The sequence below is a fragment of the Pelophylax lessonae genome (genome assembly GCF_965119305.1).
Source record: "Pelophylax lessonae genome assembly, chromosome: 11".
Lineage (NCBI taxonomy): Eukaryota > Metazoa > Chordata > Amphibia > Anura > Ranidae > Pelophylax > Pelophylax lessonae.
Window position 1 is genome coordinate 7,508,305 of NC_138778.1, and position 24,505 is coordinate 7,532,809.

Sequence of the window (24,505 nt, forward strand, 5' to 3'; positions counted from 1 at the left end):
GCGGACTACCTCAGTCAGCAGGCGTTGGACCACGGGGAGTGGTCCCTTCATCCGGAGGTGTTTCATCAGCTGTGTCTCCAGTGGGGCACCCCCGAGGTGGATCTGTTGGCGTCTCGGCTCAACAGAAAGGTGCAGAGATTTGTGGCTCGGTCAAGGGATCCACTGGCAAGGTCCATAAAGACATGGATGAGCGAGTTTGGGGTTGAGGAACTTGACTGGCCTGCACAGAGTCCTGACCTCAACAAGATAGAACTCCTTTGGGGATGAATTCGAGCGGAGACTGCGAGCCAGGCCTTATCGTCCAACATCAGCGCCTGACCCCACAATTGCGCTTCTGGAAGAATGGTCAAACATTCCCAAACACACACTCCTACACACTCCTAAACCTTGTGGACAGCCTTCCCTGAAGAGTTGAAGCTGTTATAGCTGCAAAGGGTGGGCCAACTCCATATTGAACCCTACAGACTAAGACTGGGATGCCAATAAAGTTCATGTGAGTGTAAAGGCCGGCGTCCCAATACTTTTGGTAATATAGTGTTTGTGATTGTTTACTAGGCTACTGCAATAAATATTACTAATGCTGCACTTATTTGGCGCCCCCTTGTGTAACTTTGCTATATTTCAGAGAACGATTCCTATCTCTTGGTGGAGCTGCCTACTTTTGTGCCTGTTTGTGGACTTTGCATACCCCCCCCCCCCCCAACTTTTTGAGATGGGACTGAGGGACATTAGCAAAAGTATGTAGGGATAGGACACATCCCTTGCCACACCCCCTTAAAGGAGGATTAAACAAAACAAAAATGATTACTTAAACCCTCTATTGCCTTTTTACCATTACTGTTCGTTTTTACTGGCTTTTGACATTTACAAATGCATACTTGCCAACTGTCCCTTTTTTCCTGGGACAGTCCCTGCAAATAGGAGCGTGTCCCAGGTAATTTATATTGTCCCTGGAAGCGCCTGTTAATCAGGCTGCCCATAAATGTTACGCAGAAGTAGTGCAGCTGAATGGGAGAATAATTCCAACTCTGCTACTGTGGCCTTAAGTTTGAAATTCCCTTTTTAATATCCTGTAATTCTCTCTATATTGAGTAGACCCTATAATCTGATAAGTAGGCGAGATTAATTATGCAGAGTGGGCGGAGCTTCATGGAAGTGGGTGTGGTAATTGATAGCTGCGCTGCAAAGTGTCCCTGGAAATTTTTTTTAAATGTTGGCAACTATGCAAATGCAGAAATGTAGAATCGGATGAAAGGTTTAGCACTGGGAAACACTTTTTGAAAGATGAAAAGTGCATTTTATACATTTCTATATAGATCAGACCAAAATGAGGGACATATGAGGAGGAAAGAGGGACAGAGGGACTTTGTTTCAAATCAGGGACAGTCCCTCCAAATCAGGGACAGTTGGGAGCTATGACTTTGTCAGCATGGACTTTATGCTATTTTAGCTTATTATCGCATGGACTAGTTGGGGAGAATATGTGATTTACTGTCTTGCCCAATACATTTGTTTTTTTGGGGTTTTTTTTTCCATGCAAGTGATTGGGCAAAGTGAAGCTTCACCTCATTTACTAAGCTCTGGAGCAAATGCCCTTGCAAACTGCACAGTCTATTTGCCTTTAGTATACCAACCCCTTATGTTCTTTGCCCTCTCCCTCATTTATGTAACAAATGACTGAGCCAGGCGCCCATGTTTATGCCTATAGCTGACCCAAACAACATCTTAGGAAGATTGGATCTCAGTAACTTAAAGTGGAGTTCCGGCCACAAAATCGACATAATCGATTTTGTGGTCATCCGCTTCCTATTTGTCACCTGAAAAAGGATAGTTACGATTTATTATTTTTTTTTTACTTACCTTGTAATTGTAGAAAAATATACTCACCTTTCTTCCATTTCCTCCCTCGGCGGCCGCGGCCCGCGCCGTCACTTCCGGTTTGCAATGATTCCTGGGAGCTGAACGTCATCGCTCCCAGGAATCAATGCGACGGCACCGGCCCCGCTCGTCACTTCCGGTGCGGCGCCGCATTCCCTGCATGCCCAGAAGCTGTGGAGGAATGTGGCGCCGCACCGGAATTGACGAGAGGGGTCGGTGCAGGCGCATTCTGGGAGAAGAAGACACGGAAGAGGACGCAGAAGAGGATCGCGCTGGCTTCAGCTGCCCACATCCGAAATGGCAACGCTGGAGAAGAAATTTTAAAGGTAAGTATTTCTTCTTGCAGGTAAGTGTGACCCGGGACAGATCAGAGGCTATCCATTGTGGAATGTACTAACCCTGACTGTCCCGGGGGTATTTTTATTGAAATTTTTTTTCGTGGCCGGAACTCCGCTTTAAAGCTCAGAGTTGTGAAGGAGCTGTAAGGAGATAAAGTCTGGAAGGGCTGATAGGACTTATCTGAGCTCAGCATATGAGAGATGTTTGCTTGGAGGAGGTAGGCACCAGCAGTGGTGAGGATGACACAGCATCTGAAGACGGAGGTACTAGCAGTGGTGGGGTTGACACAGCGTCAAAGGTAGCAGAGCCGGGATTAGGGTGAAGAGCTCTCCACCACCCGGAGCCATGTACTTATTGCTGCTGCTCGCCCATATGACCCGTAAGTCTCTCCTTCATCATCATACTTAATCATTTTTCTTGACATCAGTGTGCTTTGTGAGCATTTATCTTAAAAGTTTTTGGATGGAGTATAGAAGGGTTTAAGCCGGGGCTCAACAAATTTGCTTTGAATCTAGGAGCCAGTTAGAAAAAGTTAGGAGCCAGTTTTTTTTAATTAGCAAATCTTATGGGTGGAACGTGTAACATGTCCCAGATGGTGGACTTATCTTTTAACATTTCACAGCCAGAGGCCTGATTACATAACCTACCCCCCTCCCAAACATAATATACACTAGATTACCAAAAGTATTGCGACGCCTGCCTTTACACACACATGAATTTTAATGGCATCCCAGTCTTAGTCCGTAGGGTTCAATATTGAGTTGGCCCACCCTTTGCAGCTATAACAGCTTCAACTCTTCCGAGAAGACTGTCCACAATAGTTACATAGTTACATAGTTAGTGAGGTTGAAAAAAGACATCAGTCCATCCAGTTCAACCTATGATGTATGTGTGTGTTTGCTTTTAACCGTACATTGTATACCCCTGTATGTTGTACATTGTATACCCCTGTATGTTGTGGTCTTTAAGGTGTCCATCTAATAGTTTTTTGAAACTATCAATGCTCCCTGCTGATACGACTGCTTGTGGAAGAGAATTCCACATCCTTACCGCTCTTACAGTGAAGAACCCCTTACGCACTTTAAGGTTAAACCGCCTTTCCTCAAGTTTTAGTGAGTGGCCACGTGTCTTATTGTATCTCCTTTCTCTGAATAGTTTGTTCCTTATGCTAGGGTCGCCAGTACAGTATTTGTACATTGATATCATATCCCCCCTCAATCGTCTCTTCTCCAGAGAGAATAGGTTCAGTGCTTGTAGTCTTTCCTCATAGCTGATGCCCTCCATTCCCCTAATTATTTTTGTTGCCCTTCTCTGGACTTTCTCCAGTTCCAGCACATCCTTTCTGAGGACCGGTGCCCAGAACTGGACAGCATACTCCAGATGTGGCCGGACCAGAGTCTTGTAGAGCGGGAGAATAATCTCTTTATTTCTGGAGTGAATCCCCTTTTTTATACAACCCAGTATTCTGTTGGCTTTGCTTGCGGCGGCTTGGCATTGCATGCCACTGCCAAGCCTGTTGTCTACCAGTACCCCCAGGTCCTTTTCCATCCTAGACTCACCCAGAGGTTCCCCCCCTCGTGAGTAGCTTGCTTTCTGGTTTCTGGCCCCCAAGTACATTACTTTACATTTTTCAACATTAAACCTCATCTGCCATGTAGTTGCCCACCCCGTTATTTTGTTCAGGTCCGCTTGTAAGGTTTCCACATCCTGCATAGAAGATATTGGCATGCCTAATTTAGTATCATCATCTGCAAATACTGAGATTGTACTAGATATCCCCTCCTCCAGATCATTTATGAATAAATTAAACAGGATTGGTCCCAGGACAGAACCCTGGGGGACCCCACTTTCCACACCCGCCCAATCCGAGTACTCCCCATTAATCACCACCCTCTGTACTCTCCCCTGGAGCCAGTTCTCTATCCAGGTACTCACCTTATGGTCCATACCTACCTTCCTTAGTTTGTACAGTAAGCGTTTGTGGGGAACGGTGTCAAAGGCCTTTGCAAAGTCCAGATACACCACATCCACAGGCTTACCTTTATCTAGGTGGCAGCTCACTTCATCGTAGAAGGTTAATAGATTGGTTTGGCACGAACGATTTTTCATGAATCCATGCTGATTACTACTTATAATACCGTTTTCATTACTAAAGTCTTGTATGTGGTCCCTTAACATCCCCTCCAAAATCTTGCAGACTACTGATGTTAGGCTGACCGGCCTATAGTTACCCGGGATATATCACAAGCTTCAGGAGTGTGTCTATGGGAATGTTTGATCATTCTTACAGAAGCACATTTGTGAGGTCGGGTACTGATGTTGGATTTCCGCTCTAATTCATCCCAAAGGTGTAGGGCAGGCCAGTCAAGTTCCTCCACCCCAAACTCACTCATCCATGTCTTTATGGACCTTGTTTTGTGCACTTGTCCAAATCATTTGGTGGAGGGGGGATTATGGTGTGGGGTTGTTTTTCAGGGGTTGGGCTTGGCCCCTTAGTTCCAGTGAAGGGATCTCTTAAGGCGTCAGCATACCAAGACATTTTGGACAATTTCATGCCCCCAACATCGTGGGAACAGTTTGGAGATGGCCTCTTCCTGTTCCAACATGACTGCACACTAGTGCATAAAGCAAGGTCCATAAAGAGACACAGTATTTGGTCATGAAGGGGGGAATATTTTCGGGAGGGCAAGTGGTTAATAGAAGTTAGGAAATGCAGGAGAACTTATGATCATAGATATGGATGAGCGAGTTTGGGGTGGGGGAACTTGACTAGAGCAAGACCTCATTCACACAATGTGATGACATGCGTGCCCCGTGCAGGGCAGTGTTTTTGCCGCCACAGGGATGCACAGGTGTTGCGTGCATCTCCCTGCCAGCAGCCCCATAATTATCTATTGGAAAGCAGCAGCTGCATGGACATGGACTGTGCTCCCAATATGACACGGCACGGTGCAGGTGATCAGCCCCAAACGCACCCTGGGCAAGTTCATGGACAACACACACAATGTGGTCATTCTGGGAGCATACAATTAGACCCAGTGCCAGGACAAGGTCACCCAGGGCCCAGGGCAAACATGCCATACTATGCCCCCCCCCCCAGCATGTGCCAGCAAAAATCCCCCCAAAAGAAAACTGAGCACTAATCTGCATGACTACCCCCTAAGGATAAATTCCCCTTTCCTCCCAGAACAAATCTGCCCCCTACTGAAATCCCCCCCCCCAAAGAAAAGAAAAACACCGCTCCTAGTATAAATACTTTACCACTAAAATTTCCCCTCCAAGTATATATCCTCTCCCCCTACTTCAAATCCCCCTCCCAGCACAAATCCCCCCTCCCCCATCCCAAAATGTCCCCTTCTAGCACAAATCCCCCCCAATGAATCATCTCTAGTAGCACACCTACCCAAAAAAATGTCCCCTCCTAGCACAATCACCCCCCCCCCCCAACCTTATCACCTCTTCTAGCACAATACCCCTAAATCACCACTCCTAGTACAGCCCCTCACCCCAGATTTCACCTCCTATAGCAATTTTTATCCCCAAATTTTCTCTTCCAACACAAATCCCCTCCAATCACCTCACAGCACCCTCCCACCTCTCATGATAGCACAGTGCCCAAGGTAGCCACCCCTCCTGCCCACTCCTTTTCCCGGCCCTGATTAGACCCATAGAAGCTGATAGAAATACAAGAAAGCCCTGAGGAATGTAACTCACTACTACCAGCTATAACATAACCCAGAGAAATTAGAATCTTTACTGACAAATAAAACAAGCAACCTGAAGAATCAACTGGCAACCAATCAGATTTCATCTTTGTCACCTTAACGAACTTATAACAAGAATGATGGTTACTGATTGGTTTTCTTACTTTTCCTTACTTTGCTTTAAGTTGCTGTCACGGCCAGCACAACCTTCACAGCTGGATTCACCTCGAAGGCTCCCCAGACTGTCACCCATTCAGGTAAGAGACTTTTCATGAGCGAAGGACATTTATATAAGAATGACACAGATTTACAAAAATATTATTATTTGAAGAGAATTGGTCACCAGCAGGCATCTGTCATAATCAGAATCTCCACTAATTAAAAGTTAGGCTCCATTCACACTTGGGGATTTGGAATCAAGGGCGGAATTGCCACGATTCTGCCTGTGATATCCAAAATGTGTGGCAATTGCTGAAAAACGTTAACTCCGTAGACTGTCACCCATACAGGTAAGAGACTTTTCCTGAGTGAAGGACATTTATGAAAGATTGACACATTTCCAGAAAAAGAATGTATTACTTGAAGAGAATTGGTCACCAGCAGGCATTTGTTATAATCGGGATCTCCACTCCTAAAATGTTAGGCGCCATTCACACCTGGGGATTTGGAATCAAGGGCGGAATCGCCACGTTTCTGCCCACAATTCCAAATCGTATAGCAATTGTTGTAAAAACGGCACAGCGTGTGCTTGGGTGCCATGCGTTCTAAATGGCAGCAATTTTGCTATGCCTGTAGTTGTCAGGTCACTTGTGGCCAGGTGACAGCTGCACCCTGTTGGGGACAGGGATGCAGCGCAAGGTAGTGAACCCAATAGCTGACTGCTGCGGATGGACAGGAAACGTGAGCCCAAGATTCCTTAGGGCGCGGAGTCTAAGGCCCAGCAGGTGTTCACCAGAGCCTCTAGTGGTGAGGATGGACTTTGCTGCAACTGGACCCAGGTCACGGCCCCTGGGGTCCCCAGTGTCACGCTCCGTAGGGAGAGAGGGTAGCAGCCACTCAGGACACCAGGGATAGTGATGGGTAAGCCGAGGTCGGGGCAACAGGCAGACGAGGGTAACCAAGGAACAGGCCAAAGGTCAGGGTCACAGGCAAACAGGAGTAGTCAGGGACGAGCCAAAATCGGTACACAGAAAGGTAGATGTAGCACACGGCAGACAGGAACACAAGCAAACAAACACTGTTGAACAGCAAAGCAGACCCGCAGTGCACTGGTTAATATAGACTTCCTGGAATGGCCTGGGGTGGAGCCATACAGGGAGGAGAGACGATAAAAGGCAGCCAGAAAGAGAGTCAGGCCTCTAATGGAGACATGGAGGAGAAGGTAAGCTGCCAGACACTATTGCATGTCCATGACAGTAGTGCAACAGAATCACACAGCAATCACAGCAAAAATGCACCTTTAAAAATCAGGTAAGAGTTGTCACCCGAAAAAGTAGCAGGAGCTTCTTTTAGGTGATGAATGTCCAAAGGGCAGCTCATTAAAGTGGATGGACTGCCCTATGTGCAACATGTGGAAAAAAAATTGTGATTATCAGAATCTCCACTCCTGAAATGTTAGGCTCCATTCACACTTGGGGATTTGGAATCAAGGGCGGAATTACCGCGATTCTGCCCACGATCCCAAATCGCAAGGGCGATTGTTAAAAAACGGAGGATCTGCAGACTGTCACCCATACAGGTAAGATGCTTTTTCTGAGTGAAGGACATTTATGAAAGAATGACAGATTTACAGAAAAAAATGTAATATTTGAAGAGAATTGGTCACCAGTGGGTATCTGTTATAATGAGGATCTCCACTCCTGAAATGTTAGGCTCCATTCACACCTGGCAATTGAGAATCAAGGGCGGAATTGCCAGGGTTCTGCCCACTATTCTAAATCATGTGGCAATTGCTGTAAAAATCGCACAGCGCATGTTTGGGTGCCATGCATTCTAAATGGCACCCCAAACACGATGCGTGTTTGCCACGACTGTCACGCAACAGAATCACTGCGGCAAAACACACCTTTAAAATCCAGGTAAAGTTTATCATCCAAAAAGGAGCAGGACTTTCTTTTGGGCGACGAATGTGCATAGGGCAGCTCATTAAAGTGAATGAACTGCCCTATGTGCAACATGTGGAATGGTGTGAAAATCGCCCACACAAAACCGCGAGCAGGAACATTATAACAGAAGGAGAGTGTAAAGTGATGACCTCATCAGCCTGTTGCTGCTTCTTTACTGTCCAATCACAGGCTGGGGTGGAGATGGTGTTCTAGCTAAGATGTCTAACAGCAGTATTGAATAGCAGGTGACTGGGCTAGCTATGCAGTCTGTTGGGACTTTGTAAATCTCAGGAATGGATGGACAGAAATATAAATGTGTTCCCTTCTATGTATCTCATCTGTGTATTTGGCTGGAGGATAGGTACCCCTCTATTTGTACTAATGATCATTGCCATCGACCAAATCCAAGAATTCAGAGTTGTTCCGGGGACATTGGTCTAAGAGGGGAAATTTAATCCTTTGATATCTGGGGTAATTTTGACATTTGAATAAAATGGTGGCTGTTACAATTTTTAAAGCCCACCCACCTGAGAGGCCGCATATTTGCATATCGCCAGTGGGAAGTGGTTAATAGCAACCCAAACACGGTGCGATTTTGCCGCAATTGTCACGTGACAAAATGCGTTAAAATGTGGCAAAAAGGCGTAATGCCAAATGCACCTGGCTCAGTGCCAAAAGTTGATACATGAGCTTCTTTGGTGTGGACGAGGCCTTATATTATGTTGTTTATATTTCCAGATCCTCTTTGAGTATTATTTTGTTACATTGTTGGGAGCGGGATCTCCAAACTTTTGAAACAAAGGGACATTTTTCTGCCCTTCAGACTTTAGGGGGCCGGGCAGGCTTGATGATCAGTTGCAGTAAAAAAAAATGTCATTGTTGGTGTCAGTGGGAGGAATAGTGCCTCATCATTGGTGTCAGTGGGAGGAATAGTGCCTCATCCTTGGTGTCAGTGGGAGGAATAGTGCCCCATCATTGGTATCAGTGAGAGGAAAAGTGCCCCATCATTGGTGTCAGTGGGAGGAATAGTGTCCCATCGTTGGTGTCAGTGGGAGGAATAGTGCCTCATCATTGGTGTCAGGGGGAAGAATAGTACCCCACCATTGGTGTCAGGGGAGGAATAGTACCCCATCGTTGGTATCAGTGGGAGGAATAGTGCACCATCATTGGTGTCAGTGCGAGGAATAGTGCCCCATCATTGGTGTCAGTGGGAGGAATAGTGCCCCATCATTGGTGTCAGTGGGAGGAATAGTGCCCCATCATTGGTGTCAGTGGAAGGAATAGTGCCTCATCATTGGTGTCAGTGGGAGGAATAGTGCCCCATCATTGGTATCAGTGGGAGGAATAGTGCCCCATCATTGGTGTCAGGGGGAAGAATAGTACCCCATCATTGGTGTCAGGGAAGGAATAGTACCCCATCATTGGTGTCAGTGCGAGGAATAGTGCCCCATCATTGGTGTCAGTGCGAGGAATAGTGCCTCATCATTGGTGTCAGTGGGAGGAATAGTGCTCCATCATTGGTTTCAGTGGGAGGAATAGTGCCCCATCATTGGTGTCAGGGGGAAGAATAGTACCCCATCATTGGTGTCAGGGAAGGAATAGTACCCCATCATTGGTGTCAGTGCAAGGAATAGTGCCCCATCATTGGTGTCAGTGCGAGGAAGGCCATATCTCCAGAAGGATATAGATACTCTAGAGAGAGTTCAGAGAAGAGCTACTAAACTAGTACATGGATTGCAGGAAAAAACTTACCAGGAAAGGTTAAAGGACCTTAACATGTATAGCTTGGAAGAAAGAAGAGACAGAGGGCATATGATAGAAACTTTTAAATACATAAAGGGAATCAACTCGGTAAAGGAGGAGAGCATATTTAAAAGAAGAAAAACTACCACAAGAGGACACAGTTTTAAATTAGAGGGGCAAAGGTTTAAAAGTAATATGAGGAAGTATTACTTTACTGAGAGAGTAGTGGATGCATGGAATAACCTTCCTGCAGAAGTGGTAGCTGCAAATACAGTGAAGGAGTTTAAGCATGCATGGGATAGGCATAAGGCTATCCTTCATATAAGATAGGGCCAGGGACTATTCATAGGATTCAGATATATTGGGCAGACTAGATGGGCCAAATGGTTCTTATCTGCCGACACATTCTATGTTTCTATGTTTCTATGAATAGTGCTCCATCATTGGTGTCAGTGAGAGGAATAGTGTCCCATCATTGGTGTCAGTGGGAGGAATAGTGCCTCATCATTGGTGTCAGTGAGAGGAATAGTGTCCCATCATTGGTGTCAGTGGGAGGAATAGTGCCTCATCATTGGTGTCAGTGGGAGGAATAGTGCCTCAAGGGCCAGATAAAGATAAACAAAGGGCCACATCCGGCCCACATGCTTGGAGGTTTGGAGACCCCTGGTTTAGAGTTTTAGATCCTGTTTTTGTACTATTTTATGTTACTTTACCTTGTAGCACAGCTGTAAAAATTTGCTAATTTTGAATGCAAGGAATAAAAGTTCCTGCGTAATGATCAGTAAATAGATTTGTTTAATAATCCGCGTGTCCTCAGATAAAGGTTTTGAATTTTGTGTTACGGATCTGAAGGCAGTGCAGCTGTGTGAATGCAGATCTGTAAATAAAAAAACAGTTGTAAATGCATTTTGTTATGGCCGTGTGAACGGGACCTTATACCTTTACATCCTCCTCGTGTACTATGTTACATTGTTTGTAGTTTTCGTTCCTCCAACACAGGCTCTATTGGAGGTAAATTTCGATCTTCTCATTCTTCTCTTCTTCTGTCACAGCCAGACAAACGGACGCGACTTCTGTGCACATTCCAGCTATTTCTAAAGCCCCGGGAACTTCTGCCGTCCATACAGGTAAGCAGTGCCAGAACAAGGTCATCTAGCCTCCAGGGTGAAGAACCCCCCCCCCCCCACCCCAAAATGTATAAGCATTATGTGCCAGCAAAAATCTCCCACCCCCCCTAAAAAAGTCAAGCGGAGAGGAGAGATGGGTGGGTAAATGAGCACTGCGCTCATATTGCTCATCCGGCAGTCCTGATCTAGGAAAGCTGCAGTGGCAGGAAGGAAGAGCTGGAGGGGAGAGAGAGCACAGCCTGCACCTCCTCCAGGCTCTGTGCAGATCATACTTGTCTCCTCTGGTGCTAAACTGACAGCAGTAGTGAAGCTGCCGTCACTACACCTGTCAGCTTGTAGATAGGAACTCTCCAAGCAGCATCCTACCACCTCACATGATACCACCACACCCAGGGCAGCTGTCCCTCCTGTCCACCCCTTGTCCCGGAACTGCGCACAATACTTGCACAGCCATTTATCAAAAACTAATTTTTTAGGAAAAAAATACACCTAAATGAATTTTGGTGCACGCAAATATAGACTTTATGTTACATGGTTTATAGTTCCAGTTCCTCTTTGTGTACTATTTTATGTTACATTGTTTGTAGCTTTGTATCCTCTGTTCATACAATGTTGTTAGTTTGTCTCTTAGAATTGGTTCACACTATGGCGATACGACTTTGGGGCGACCTGCACGGACTTCACATAATGGAAGTCAATGCAAGTCGCTCCGACTTCAGACAAAAGTAGTGCAGGAACCTTTTTCTAAGTCGGAGAGACTTGAGTCGCTCCTATTAGAACGGTTCCCATAGCAGAATGGAGCACGACTTGTCAGGCGACCAAGTCACCTGACAAGTCGGAGCAGTGTGAACCGGCACTTAGCCTGATGAAGGGGGAGTTTTAAGCGCCTGAAACATGTTGGATTTTCGAGTTCTTGTGAAAAATAAAACTTTTTCTAGACTCGTTCACATTTGGGGGGTCTCATCCCTCTTCTGTTCCGATGACTTGCATGGGAATGCAGAATGGATTTGATGTGAACTAATGATCGACCGATTATCGGCAATGCCGATATATCGGGGACCGATATGCACTTTCCCCGATATATCGGAATCGGCCCCTGAGGTTACCGATATTGCCGATATTTCAGAAAGTGCTTGTACCGGGGTGATGCCTGCAGCTAGAGGCATCACCCCGGTACCGGAGTCCATAGCCGACGGTCGGCTGTCTTGTAATGACAGCCGATGCGGTTGAGAAGCCACTTGGCTGTCATTACAAGGAGCAGGAGGGGACGTCCCCCCCCCCCCTCCCGCCGCCTTCGGCTCTCCTGGGTCTCACGTCCCACTGGGATACCCGGGCATCCTACCTGCATGGCCTCCGAAGAGAAGACCCAATCAAAGCCGCATTCAGCTCTGATTGGGTCTCCATGTATAAAACCCAGAAGTGATGTCATGACATCACTTCCGGGTACTAGGCGCCAGATTAAAAAATATGACAGCATTCAAGACAGCCAAACTTTGCTGTTTTGAATGCTTTTAAGTGCAGAGGAGGGGTTTGGGGTCTTTTAGACCCCCAGATCCCTCCACAACTGTACCTGTGAAAACTATTTTTTTTTTTTAAATGTCCGAAAATATCGGCCAATACCGATATCCGATGACCAAAATATCAGTATCGGCACTAAAAAAACGATATCAGTCAATCACTAATGTGAACAAAAACCCACCAACACAGGCTAATGGAGGTAAATTTCGGTCTTCTCATTCTTCTCTTCTATTACTTCCAGACGCTGTCACAGCCAGACATACGGACGCGACTTCTGTGCACATTCCAGCTATCTCTAGAGCCCCGGGAACTTCTGCCGTCCATACAGGTAAGCAGTGCCAGAACAAGGTCATCTAGCCTCCAGGGTGAAGATGCCAAACGGCGCTGAACACCCCCCACCCCAAAACATATGAGCATTATGTTCCAGCAAAAATCCCCCCCCCCCCCCCGAAAAAAAGTCAAGCAGAGAGGAGATATGGGTGGGTAATTGAGCACTGTGCTGTGGCGATCCGGCTGAAGGGGAGAGAGAGAGCACAGCCTGCACCTCCTCCAGGCTCTGTGCAGATCATACTTGTCTCCTCTGGTGCTAAACTGACAGGAGTAGTGAAGCTGCCATCACTGCACCTATCAGCTTGTAGATAGGAGCCCTCCAAGCAGCGTCCTACCACCTCACATGATACCACCCCCCCCACCCCCGTCACGGAACTGCGCACGATACTTGCACAGCCATTTATCAAAAACGAATTTTTTAGGAAAAAAATACACCTAAATGATTTTTGGTGCACGCAAACACAATGTAGACTTTATGTTACATTGTTAATAGTTCCATTTCCTCTTTGTGTACTATTTTATGTTACATTGTTTGTAGCTTTGTATCCTCTGTTCATACAATGTTGTTAGTTCGTCTCTTAGCCCTGATGAAGGGGAGTTTTGAGCTCCTGAAACATGTTGGATTTTTGAGCTCTTGTGAAAAATAAAACTTTTTTCTAGACTCGTTCACAATTGGGAGGTCTCATCCCTCTTCTGTTCCGATGACTTGTATGGGAATGCAGAATGGATTTGATGTGAACTAAGGATCGACCGATTATCGGCAATGCCGATATATTGGGGACCGATATGCACTTTCCCCGATATATCGGAATCGGCCCCTGAGGTTACCGATATTGCCGATATTTCGGAAAGTGCTGTACCGGAGTGATGCCTGCAGCTAGAGGCATCACCCTGGTACCGGCGTCCATAGCCGACGGTCGGCTGTCTTGTAATGACAACTGATGCAGCTGAGAAGCCGCTTGGCTGTCATTACAAGGAGTGGGAGGGGACGCCCCCCCTCCCGCCACCTTCCGCGGCTCGCCCCGGTCTCCCGTCCCAAGACGGGAAGCAACCATCCTGCATGGCCGCTGAAGAGAAGACCCGATCAAAGCCGCATTCGGCTCTGATCTGGTCTCCATGACATCACTTCCGGGTACTCGGCGCCAGATTTTAAAAAAATTACAGCATTCAAAACAGCCAAACTTGGCTGTTTTGAATGCTTTTAAGTGCAGAGGAGGGGTTTGGGGTCTTTTAGACCCCCAGATCCCTCCACAACTGTACCTGTGAAAAAAAATGTTAAATGTCCGAAAATATTGGCCAATACCGATATCCGATGACCAAAATATCGGCACTGAAAAAATTGATATCGGTCAATCACTAATGTGAACAAAAACCCACCAACATAGACTAATGGAGGTAAATTTCGTTCTTCCCATCTTCTTACTTCCAGATGCTGCTGCTGTCACGCTCAGACATACGGACGCGACTTCTGTGCACATTCCAGCTGTCTCTAGAGCCCCGGGAACTTCTGCCGTCCATACAGGTAAGCAGTGCCAGAACAAGGTCACCTAGCCCCCCAGGATGAAGATGCCAAACGGCGTTGAACCCCCCCACCCCAAAACATAGGAGCATTATGTGCCAGCAAAAATCTCCCACCCCTCCCCCCCCTAAAAAAGTCAAGCGGAGAGGAGATGGGGGTGGGTAAATGATCACTGCGCTGTGGCGATCCGGCAGTGGCAGGAAGGAAGAGCTGGAGGGGAGAGAGAGCACAGCCTGCACCTCCTCCAGGCTCTGTGCAGATCATACTTGTCTCCTCTGGTGCAAATCTGACAGGAGTAGTGAAGCTGCTGTCACTACACCTGTCAGCTTGTAGATAGGAACTCTCCAAGCAGCGTCCTACCACCTCACATGATACCACCGCAGCCTCCTGCCCACCCCTTGTCCCAGAACTGCGCACGATACTTGCAAAGCCATTTATCAAAAACAAATTTTTTAGGAAAAAAATACATCTAAATTAATTTTGATGAACAAAAACACAATATAGACTTTATGTTACATTGTTTATAGTTCCAGTTCCTCTTTGTGTACTATTTTATGTTACATTGTTTGTAGTTTTGTATCCTCAGTTCATACAATGTTGTTAGTTCGTCTCTTAGCCCTGATGAAGGGGGAGTTTTGAGCTCCTGAAACATGTTGGATTTTTGAGCTCTATTAAAACTTTTATTAGACTCGTTCACATTTGGGGGGGTCTCATCCCTCTTATGTTCCAATGACTTGTATGGGAATGCAGAATGGATGTGAACAAAAACCCATCAACACAGGCTAATGGTGGTTTCTCATTCTTCTCTTCTTACTTCCAGATGCTGTCACAGCCAGACATACGGACGCGACTTCTGTGCACATTCCAGCTATCTCTAGAGCCCCGGGAACTTCTGCCGTCCATACAGGTAGGAGAGACTTCTGATGGGTCATAGACCTTCCTAAAAGGACGACGTGGCTCGTTTGGTTTAATTAGAATTATGCATGTGTACTAAAAAGTAAAGTTATGAATGGCAACCAATCAGAATTCATTATTTAGGCGGCATTCACACATCCTAAATTCCCGATTCACGAGGGGGTTTTTGCTGACACCTAATGCACACACATCTTGGGGGGGGGGGTCAAGATTTTCCTGGGACATTCACAGAATTCAGACCCATGTCCCGGTCTGAGCATGTCGCAAGCAAAATCCCAGAAAATGGACTTTGTCCAGGGCAGGGGTGGACTGTGCTGGGGGGGTCTGATCCCCCATAATTAGGCTGCACCGCTCCCCCGTCACCCAGTGGGCTTCCAGTGTTGTGGCATGGAGCTGCTCTGCAAACTGCATGAGGTGAGGAAGAAGAAACTCTCTTATACCTGAGCAGTCGTTGGAAGTGTCTTTCTCTCCTTCCTTTCCTTCCTTCCTTGCTTTCCTTCCTTTCCTTCCTTCCCTTTTTCTTTCCTGCATGAGGTGAGGAAGAAGAAACTCTCTTATACTCGAGCAGTCATTGGAAGTGTCTCTCTCTCCTTCCTTTCCTTCCCTCCTTCCTTTACTTAATGTCCATCCTTCCTTCCTTTCCTTTCCTTTTCCTTCCTTCCTTTCCTTCCTTCCTTCCTTTCCTTCCTTTCCTTCCCTTCTTCCTTTTCCTTCCTTCCTTTCCTTCCTTCCTTTCTTCCTTCCTTCCTGCCCTTCCTTTCCATTTTTCTACCCCTTCCTTCCTTCCTTCCTTCCTTCCTTCCTTCCTTCCTTCCTTCCTTCCTTCCTTCCTTCCTTCCTTCCTTCCTTCCTTCCCTTCCTTCCTTCCCTTCCTTTCCCTTCCCTTCCTTTCCCTTCCTTCCTTCCCTTCCTTTCCCTTCCTTCTCCTTCCTTTTCCTTCCTTCCTTCCCTCCTTCCTTTACTTAATGTCCATCCTTCCTTCCTTTCCTTTCCTTTCCTTTCCTTTCCTTTCCTTTCCTTTCCTTTCCTTTCCTTTCCTTTTCCTTCCTTCCTTTCCTTCTTTCCTTCCTTTCCTCCTTTCCTTCCTTTCCTTCCCTTCTTCCTTTTCCTTCCTTCCTTTCCTTCCTTCCTTTCTTCCTTCCTTCCTGCCCTTCCTTTCCATTTTTCTACCCCTTCCTTCCTTCCTTCCTTCCTTCCTTCCTTCCTTCCTTCCTTCCTTCCTTCCTTCCTTCCTTCCTTCCTTCCTTCCTTCCTTCCTTCCTTCCCTTCCTTTCCCTTCCTTCCTTCCCTTCCTTTCCCTTCCCTTCCTTTCCCTTCCTTCCTTCCTTCCTTCCCTTCCTTCTCCTTCCTTTTCCTTCCTTCCTTCCCTTCTTCCTTCTATTCTTTATGCTTAGGGGGCAAGCATGCAGATTAGTGCTCTACTTCTTCTTTGGGGGGGGGGGGATTTTTGCTGACATATAGCGCTCATACATCTTGGAGGGAGGGGGGATTTTTTGCTGACATATAGTGCTCAAACATCTTGGAGGGAGGGGGGATTTTTTTGCTGACATATAGTGCTCATACATCTTGGAGGGAGGGGGGATTTTTTGCTGACATATAATGCTCATACATCTTGGGGGGGGGGGGGGATTTTTGCTGACATATAATGCTCATACATCTTGGAGGGAGGGGGGATTTTTTGCTGACATATAGTGCTCATACATCTTGGGGGGGGGGATTTTTGCTGACATATAATGCTCATACATCTTGGAGGGAGGGGGGATTTTTTGCTGACATATAATGCTCATACATCTTGGGGGGGGATTTTTGCTGACAAATAATGCTCATACATCTTGGGGGGGGGGGGGGTGGTTCTAGGTGAACTTGTCCCAGCACTGCTCAGCATCACATGTGGGGGTTTCCTATAGAATAACAGAAGTTGATTACGACCTCTTCTAATGGAGTCCCTAATGTGGGGTCTCTTCCCTTCCCTCTTCCAGATGCTCCCACAGACAGACATACAGACACCACTTCTGTGCACATTCCAGCCATCACTGGAATCCTGGAGACTACGGTCATCCGTACAGGTAAGAGAGATTCCTGATGGGTCACAAACCTTCCTAAAGGGGGCGACACCAATCTAGACAAAAATAATTTTATCTAATCTGTATATTGTAACTTTGTAGAAGGAGGAGGAAGCATTTCTTCAGTCTCCCCTCCCCTAGGGATCAGACTGGGGGAGGGGAATATTTTGAAAAAAAAAAAATGAAAGTGCCCCCCCACACCCCCATTGCTGGAGCACAAAGATGAACGCACACACAAAACAGCGATCGTCCCACGCATGTGAAATTTCACCGCGAACGTCAGCTCATGGGCAGCAATTCTAACACCAGATCTCCTCTGTAACTCTAAAGTAGTAACCTGTAAAGGCTTTTAATTGGTCGCCAAAGGATAGTAAAATTGACGCCGTTTATTAGACAATCGCGACATGTCTGAAATTTATTTACTCAGCATAATATCATCTTTTATATCTTACAAAAATATTAGGTTATCTATTTTTTTTTTTTTGCATTAAAATTCTAAAAAGTGTATTTTTTCCCAAAAATAATTGTGCCGCGTGACATTTAAAAAAATGGCAAAACCCAACAATGTATTCTCTAGGGGCCTCGGATTTAAAAAAATACATACAGTATCTCACAAAAGTCAGTACACCCCTCACATTTTTGTAAATATTTTATTCTATCTTTTCATGTGACAACACTGAAGAAATGACACTTTGCTACAATGTAAAGTAGTGAGTGTACAGCTTGTATAACAGTGTAAATTTGCTGTCCCCTCAAAATAACTCAACACACAGCCATTAATATCTAAACCACTGACAGCAAAAGTAAGTACACACCTAAGTGCCAATGTCCAAATTGGGCCCAATTAGCCATTTTCCCTCCCCGGTGTCATGTGACTCATTAGTGTTACAATGTCTCAGGTGTGAATGGGGAGTAGGTGTGTTAAATTTGGTGTTATCGCTCTCACTCTCTCATACTGGTCACTGGAAGTTCAACATGGCACCTCATGGCAAAGAACTCTCTGAGGATCTGAAAAAAAAAATAATTGTTGCTCTACATAAAGATGGCCTAGGCTATAAGAAGATTGCCAAGACCCTGAAACTGAGCTGCAGCATGGTGGCCAAGACTATACAGCGGTTTACCAGGACAAGTTCCACTCAGAACAGGCCTCGCCATGGTCAACCAAAGAAGTTGAGTGCACGTGCTCAGCGTCATATCCAGAGGTTGTCTTTAGGAAATAGACGTATGAGTGCTGCCAGCATTGCTGCAGAGGTTGAAGAGGTGGGGGGTCAGCCTGTCAGTGCTCAGACCATACGCCGCACACTGCATCAAATTGGTCTGCATGGCTGTCATCCTAGAAGGAAACCTCTTCTAAAGATGATGCACAAGAAAGCCTGCAAACAGTTTTCTGAAGACAAGCAGACTAAGGACATGGATTACTGGAATCATCTCCTGTGGTCTGATGAGACCAAGATAAACTTATTTGGTTCAGATGGTGTCAATCGTGTGTGGGGGCAACCAGGTGAGGAGTACAAAGACAAGTGTGACTTGCCTACAGTCCAGCATGGTGGTGGGAGTGTCATGGTCTGGGGCTGCATGAGTGCTGCCGGCACTGGGGAGCTACAGTTCATTGAGGGAACCATGAATGCCAACATGTACTGTGACATACTGAAGCAGAGCATGATCCCCTCCCTTCAGAGACTGGGCCGCAGGGCAATATTCCAACATGATAACGACCCCAAACACATCTCCAAGAGGACCACTGCCTTACTAAAGAAGCTGAGGGTAAAGGTGATGGACGGGCCAAGCATGTCTCCAGACCTAAACCCTATTGAGTATCTGTGGGGCCTCCTCAAATGGAAGGTGGAGGAGCGCAAGGTCTCTAACATCCACCAGCTCTGTGATGTCATCATGGAGGAGGGGAAGAGGACTCCAGTGGCAACCTGTGAAGCTCTGGTGAACTCCATGCCCAAGAGGGTTAAGGCAGTGCTGGAAAATAATGGAGGCCACACAAAATATTGACACTTTGGGCCCAATTTGGACATTGTCACTTGGGGGTGTACTCACTTTTGTTGCCAGCGGTTTAGACATTAATGGCTGTGTGTTGAGTTATTTTGAGGGGACAGTAAATTTACACTGTTATACAAGCTGTACACTCACTACTTTACATTGTAGCAAAGTGTCATTTCTTCAGTGTTGTCACATGAAAAGTGAGATACTGTATGTATATATATATATATATATATATATATATATATATATATATAAGTTTGGGGGTTGTAAAACTCATTGTTACATGTAAACAAAAAATGCCAGAAAAAGCCCGGTCCAGAAGTGGTGGTACAAAACATCGATGTAATGAGATTAATCGGCTGCTTATGAGAAACATCAGTACTTCATATCAATCGTTTTCCTCCCCATGAGATGCAAGTAGTTTTGTCTTTAGCCTAAAAACATTGCTTTGGCCTTTGTTAGGATTAGCGGATGAGCGCCGTATATTTCCATGTATAACTGTGGTAGACTTAACTTTTCAGTGCACCATTCAACGTTCCTCGGTGAACAAACTGAACATCACTCCACCGCAATACCCTCAACTGTCACCAAGAAGGCTCTCCAACCCATCCCTCAAACGACGCACACTGCAAACATAACAAGTAAGTAAATCTCCAACTAAAACCTAAAGAGAACCTGTCATCACAGCAACAATATTCCCATAAGATTATTTACCTGTTACCTATCTACATACAGAGGGGAAAATAATTATTTCATCCCCTGCAGATTTTGTAGGTTTGCTCACTTACAATGAAATGGCGGGTCTATAATTTTTATCATAGGTGTATTTTATATGATAGAGACAGAATATCAACCAACAATCCAGAAAAAAACACATGATACAAATGTTATAAATTGGGTTGCAGTTCAGTGAGTAAAATAAGTATTTGATCCCCAAGAAAAACATGACTTGGTGGTAAAACCCTTGTTGGAAGCACAGAGGTCAGACATTTCTTGTAGTTGGAGGTTTGCACACATCTCAGGAGGGATTTCGGTCCACTCTTCTTTACAGATCTTCTCCAAATCCTTAAGGTTTCTTGGCTGTCGCTTGGCAACTCAAAGTTTCAGCTCCCTCCATAAATTTTCTATAGGATTAGGGTCTGGAGACTGGCTAGGCCACTCCATGACCTTAATGTGCTTCTTTTTGAGCCACTCCTTTGTTGCCTTGGCGGTATGTTTTGGGTCATTGTCATGCTGGAAGACCCATCCATGACCCATCTTCAGTGTTCTAGCTGAGGAAAGAAGGTCCTCATCCAAGATTTTACAATCCATTGGCCCCTCAATGCGGCAAAGTCGGCCTGTACCTTAAAGCGGAACTTCGCTTTAAGGACTTGTCCCCCGCTCCTCTTGCACAGTTGGCACTTTTGAGAAGCGGGTGGCGATTTTGACAGGCCCCTGCTCCCACTTCGGTCCTGAGCACCATGGCACTCGGGAACGGAAGTTCTCCTCCTTCCTTCCGCCCTGCAGTCTTCTGGGAACATGACAGGTCCCAGAAGACTGCATCCACCAATCCAGGATGCACCGCGCAACTCGCGCATGTGCAGTGAACACCTGGCTGTGAAGGAGCGGGTGGCAATTTGGACCGGTACCTGCTCCCACTTCCGCCCTGAGCCCTGCAGCACTCGGGAATGGAAGTTTTCCTCCCTCTATCCGCCCTGCAGTCTTCTGGGACCATGACAGGTCCCAGAACATTGCATCCACCAATCCAGGATGCACAGAGTGACTCGCGCATGCGCAGTGGGCACCTGGCTGTGAACTAGCAAGTTGTCACAGCTGGGTGCCCATAGTGAAGATGCCAGCACCGCTGAGGGAGGACGGAGGTGGAAGACGGCTGGGCTGAGGGCACCGCTGGACTGTGGGACAGGTGAGCAGCTGTTTTTTTGTAGCTGCTGACTTTTATTTTTTTATATAGGAGGCTGGAACTCTTTAAGCAGAGAAACCGTCCCAAAGCCTCATGTTTCCACCTCAGTGCTTGACTGTAGGGATGGTCTTCTTAGGATCAAATGCCCCCCGGAATCTCAACTTCCCCTTGAAAGTGGTTGTTAAGCCACTTTATACCATCCTGTCTGGTCTGTTTAATAATCCCATGTGCCCTTGTGTCTGAGTCTGTGTTTAAAAAAAATAAAGCGTTCTTTACCAGTTTTCAGAGAGCCGATCGCCGCTCACGTGACCCTCCAGCTCTCTCCTCTCCCCGTCTGACAGCTGTCTGCAGCGGGCAGGGCCCAGGATTCCTTGCTGTTGTCAGTTGGGAGGGGAGGAGGAGAGGAGGGGGAAAGGAGCAGAGAGGCGGCAGGTCACGTGAGCGCTCTGATTGGTGCTCTGAAATCTTGTAAAGAATGGCTTATTTTTATAAAACACAGACACGGGGGCACACAGGAGTTCTAAACAGACTGTAGACAGGATTTGATATTTTAAATGAAACTACAGCAGCAGGAGGGGAGGGGGAGGGCACTGAAACAGGAGCAGACAGTCAGGGAGGGAGGGGGGAGAGAAGACAGAGGAGGACAGGAGAGCTGCGGATGATGGAGGCACATAAACTGACCACGGTGTCAGGGCTCAGCAGCCATGATATACCGTGGTCAGTTTACAGAGGGGAGGACATAGACAGGCCGGATCAGCCAGGTAATTTAGGTGATAGAAGGGGACAAATTACACAGCACAAGCACTGTGCTCTGTAACATGCTTTAAGGGAACAGGATCAATATATTGTTTTTTTTTTTTTTACGTTAACAAACATTTTAAAAATAAATGTTGCCGTTTGCCCTTAAAAAATAAATACTCAAAATAAGTATAATAACCAAGCCCCTCCCCTTCATGACATTATTAAAAAGGGGCGGAGCATGGGTGACCTTAAAATGATGCCCCCCCCCCTGAAAAAAGTTCTGCAGACGCCCATGCCCAGACTTAGGGCTCTTTCACACGGGCGGTCCGATCAGATCCGCCTGTCAGTTTTTTAGGCGGATCTGATCGGATCCTCCATGCAGCTCTATGGGGCAGCGGGTGTCAGCGGAGACACCTCCACTGACACCCGCTGCCCTCCGCATCCGATCCTGTGCTGAAATCTGGATGGATGGAAACCCTATTTTTCCATCCGTTCAGTAATCGGAGCGGAGCGGATCTGATGAGAGCGGACAGGCGGTCTGCTCTCATCCGATCCCCCATAGAGGGCAGCGGGGGCTGAGACACCTCCCTCTCCGCTCTGCAAGCGGAGACGGAGCTGTCATCCGCCGGCTCAGCGGGGATCGCGGATCGATCCCCGCTGAGCAACACGGATCCGCCTACGGAGGCGGACCGTGTGAAAGAGCCCTTAAGCTAAACTCCCCACCAACAGCTAAATATACAGATGAATTAATATATCTATTTACACTGAACAAAATAACAAAATTATAAACGCAACACTTTTGTTTTTGCCCCCATTTTTCATGAGCTGAACTCAAAGATCTCAGACTTTTTCTATGTACACAAAAGGCAGATTTCTCTCAAATATTGTTCACAAATCTGTGTAAATCTGTGTTAGTGATCACTTCTCCTTTGCCGAGATAATCCGTCCCCCTCACAGGTGTGACATATCAAGATGCTGATTAGACAGCATGATTATTGCACAGGTGTGCCTTAGGCTGCCCACAATAAAAGGCCCCTTTAAAATGTGCAGTTTTATCACACAGCACAATGCCACAGATGTGACAAGTTTTAAAGGCATGTGCAATTGGCATGCTGACTGCAGGAATGTCCACCAGAGCTGTTGCTCGTGAATTGAATGTTCATTTCTCTACCATAAGCCGTCTCCAAAGGCGTTTCATCCAACCGGCCTCACAACCGCAGACCACGTGTAACCACACCAGCCCAGGACCTCCACATCCAGCATCTTTACCTCCAAGATGGTATGAGATCAGCCACCCGGACAGCTGCTGCAACAATCGGTTTGCATAACCAAAGAATTTTTGCACAAACTGTCAGAAACTGTCTCAGGGAAGCTCATCTGCATGTTCATCCTTCTCATCGGGGTCTCCACCTGACTGCAGTTCCTCGTCGTAACAGTCTTGAGTGGTCAAATGCTCACATTGGATGGCGTCTGGCACTTTGGAGAGGTGTTCTCTTCACGGATGAATCCCAGTTTTCACTGTACAGGGCAGATGGCAGACAGCATGTATGGCGTTGTGTGGGAGAGCGGTTTGCTGATGTCAGCGTTGTGTATGGAGTGGCCCATGGTGGCGGTGGGGTTATGGTATGGGAAGACGTATGTTATGGATGGAGAGGCCCATGGTGGGGGTGTGGTTATGGTGTGGGCAGGCGTATGTTATGGATGGAGTGGCCCATGGTGGCGGTGGGGTTATGGTATGGGCAGGCGTTCATTGTGTATGGAGTGGCCTATGGTGGTGGTGGGGTTATGGTATGGGCAGGCGTACGTTGTGGATGGAATGGCCCATTGTAGCGGTGGGGTTATGGTATGGGCAGGCGTACGTTGTGGATGGAGTGGCCTATGGTGGCGGTGGGGTTATGGTATGGGCAGGCGTATGTTGTGGATGGAGTGGCCCATGGTGGTGGTGGGGTTATGGTATGGGCAGGCGTATGTTGTGGATGAAGTGGCCCATGGTGGCGGTGGGGTTATGGTATGGGCAAGCGTATGTTATGGATGGAGTGGCCCATGGTGGCGGTGGGGTTATGGTATGGGCAGGCGTATGTTATGGATGGAGTGGCCAATGGTGGCGGTGGGGTTATAGTATGGGCAGGCATATGTTATGGATGGAGTGGCCCATGGTGGCGGTGGGGTTATGGTATGGGCAGGCGTATGTTGTGGATGGAGTGGCCCATGGTGGTGGTGGGGTTATGGTATGGGCAGGCGTATGTTGTGGATGAAGTGGCCCATGGTGGCGGTGGGGTTATGGTATGGGTAGGCGTATGTTATGGATGGAGTGGCCCATGGTGGCGGTGGGGTTATGGTATGGGCAGGCATAGGTTGTGGATGGAATGGCCCATGGTGGCGATGGGGTTATGGTATGGGCAGGCGTATGTTATGGATGGAGTGGCCCATGGTGGCGGTGGGGTTATGGTATGGGCAGGCGTACATTGTGGATGGAGTGGCCCATGGTGGCGGTGGGGTTATGGTATGGGCAGGCGTACGTTGTGGATGGAGTGGCCTATGGTGGCGATGGAGTTATTTTTTGGGCAGGCGTATGTTTTGGATGGAGTGGCCCATGGTGGCGGTGGGGTTATGGTGTGATCAGGCGTATGT

General features: G+C 47.0%; 1 protein-coding gene across 1 annotated transcript in view; it reads left to right on the forward strand.

Moving 5' to 3' along the window:
• The window catches only part of LOC309566867 (uncharacterized protein), a gene marked incomplete at its 5' end in the record, with an annotated part of 43,445 nt that overhangs the window by 114 nt on the left and 18,826 nt on the right, over positions 1–24,505 (forward strand). The window contains 5 exons of the mRNA XM_082272215.1: positions 2,508–2,596; positions 6,107–6,178; positions 15,084–15,170; positions 17,158–17,244; positions 19,755–19,874. Coding sequence (XP_082128341.1) covers positions 2,508–2,596; positions 6,107–6,178; positions 15,084–15,170; positions 17,158–17,244; positions 19,755–19,874 — 455 coding nt within the window. The remainder of the gene's footprint in view (positions 1–2,507; positions 2,597–6,106; positions 6,179–15,083; positions 15,171–17,157; positions 17,245–19,754; positions 19,875–24,505) is intronic.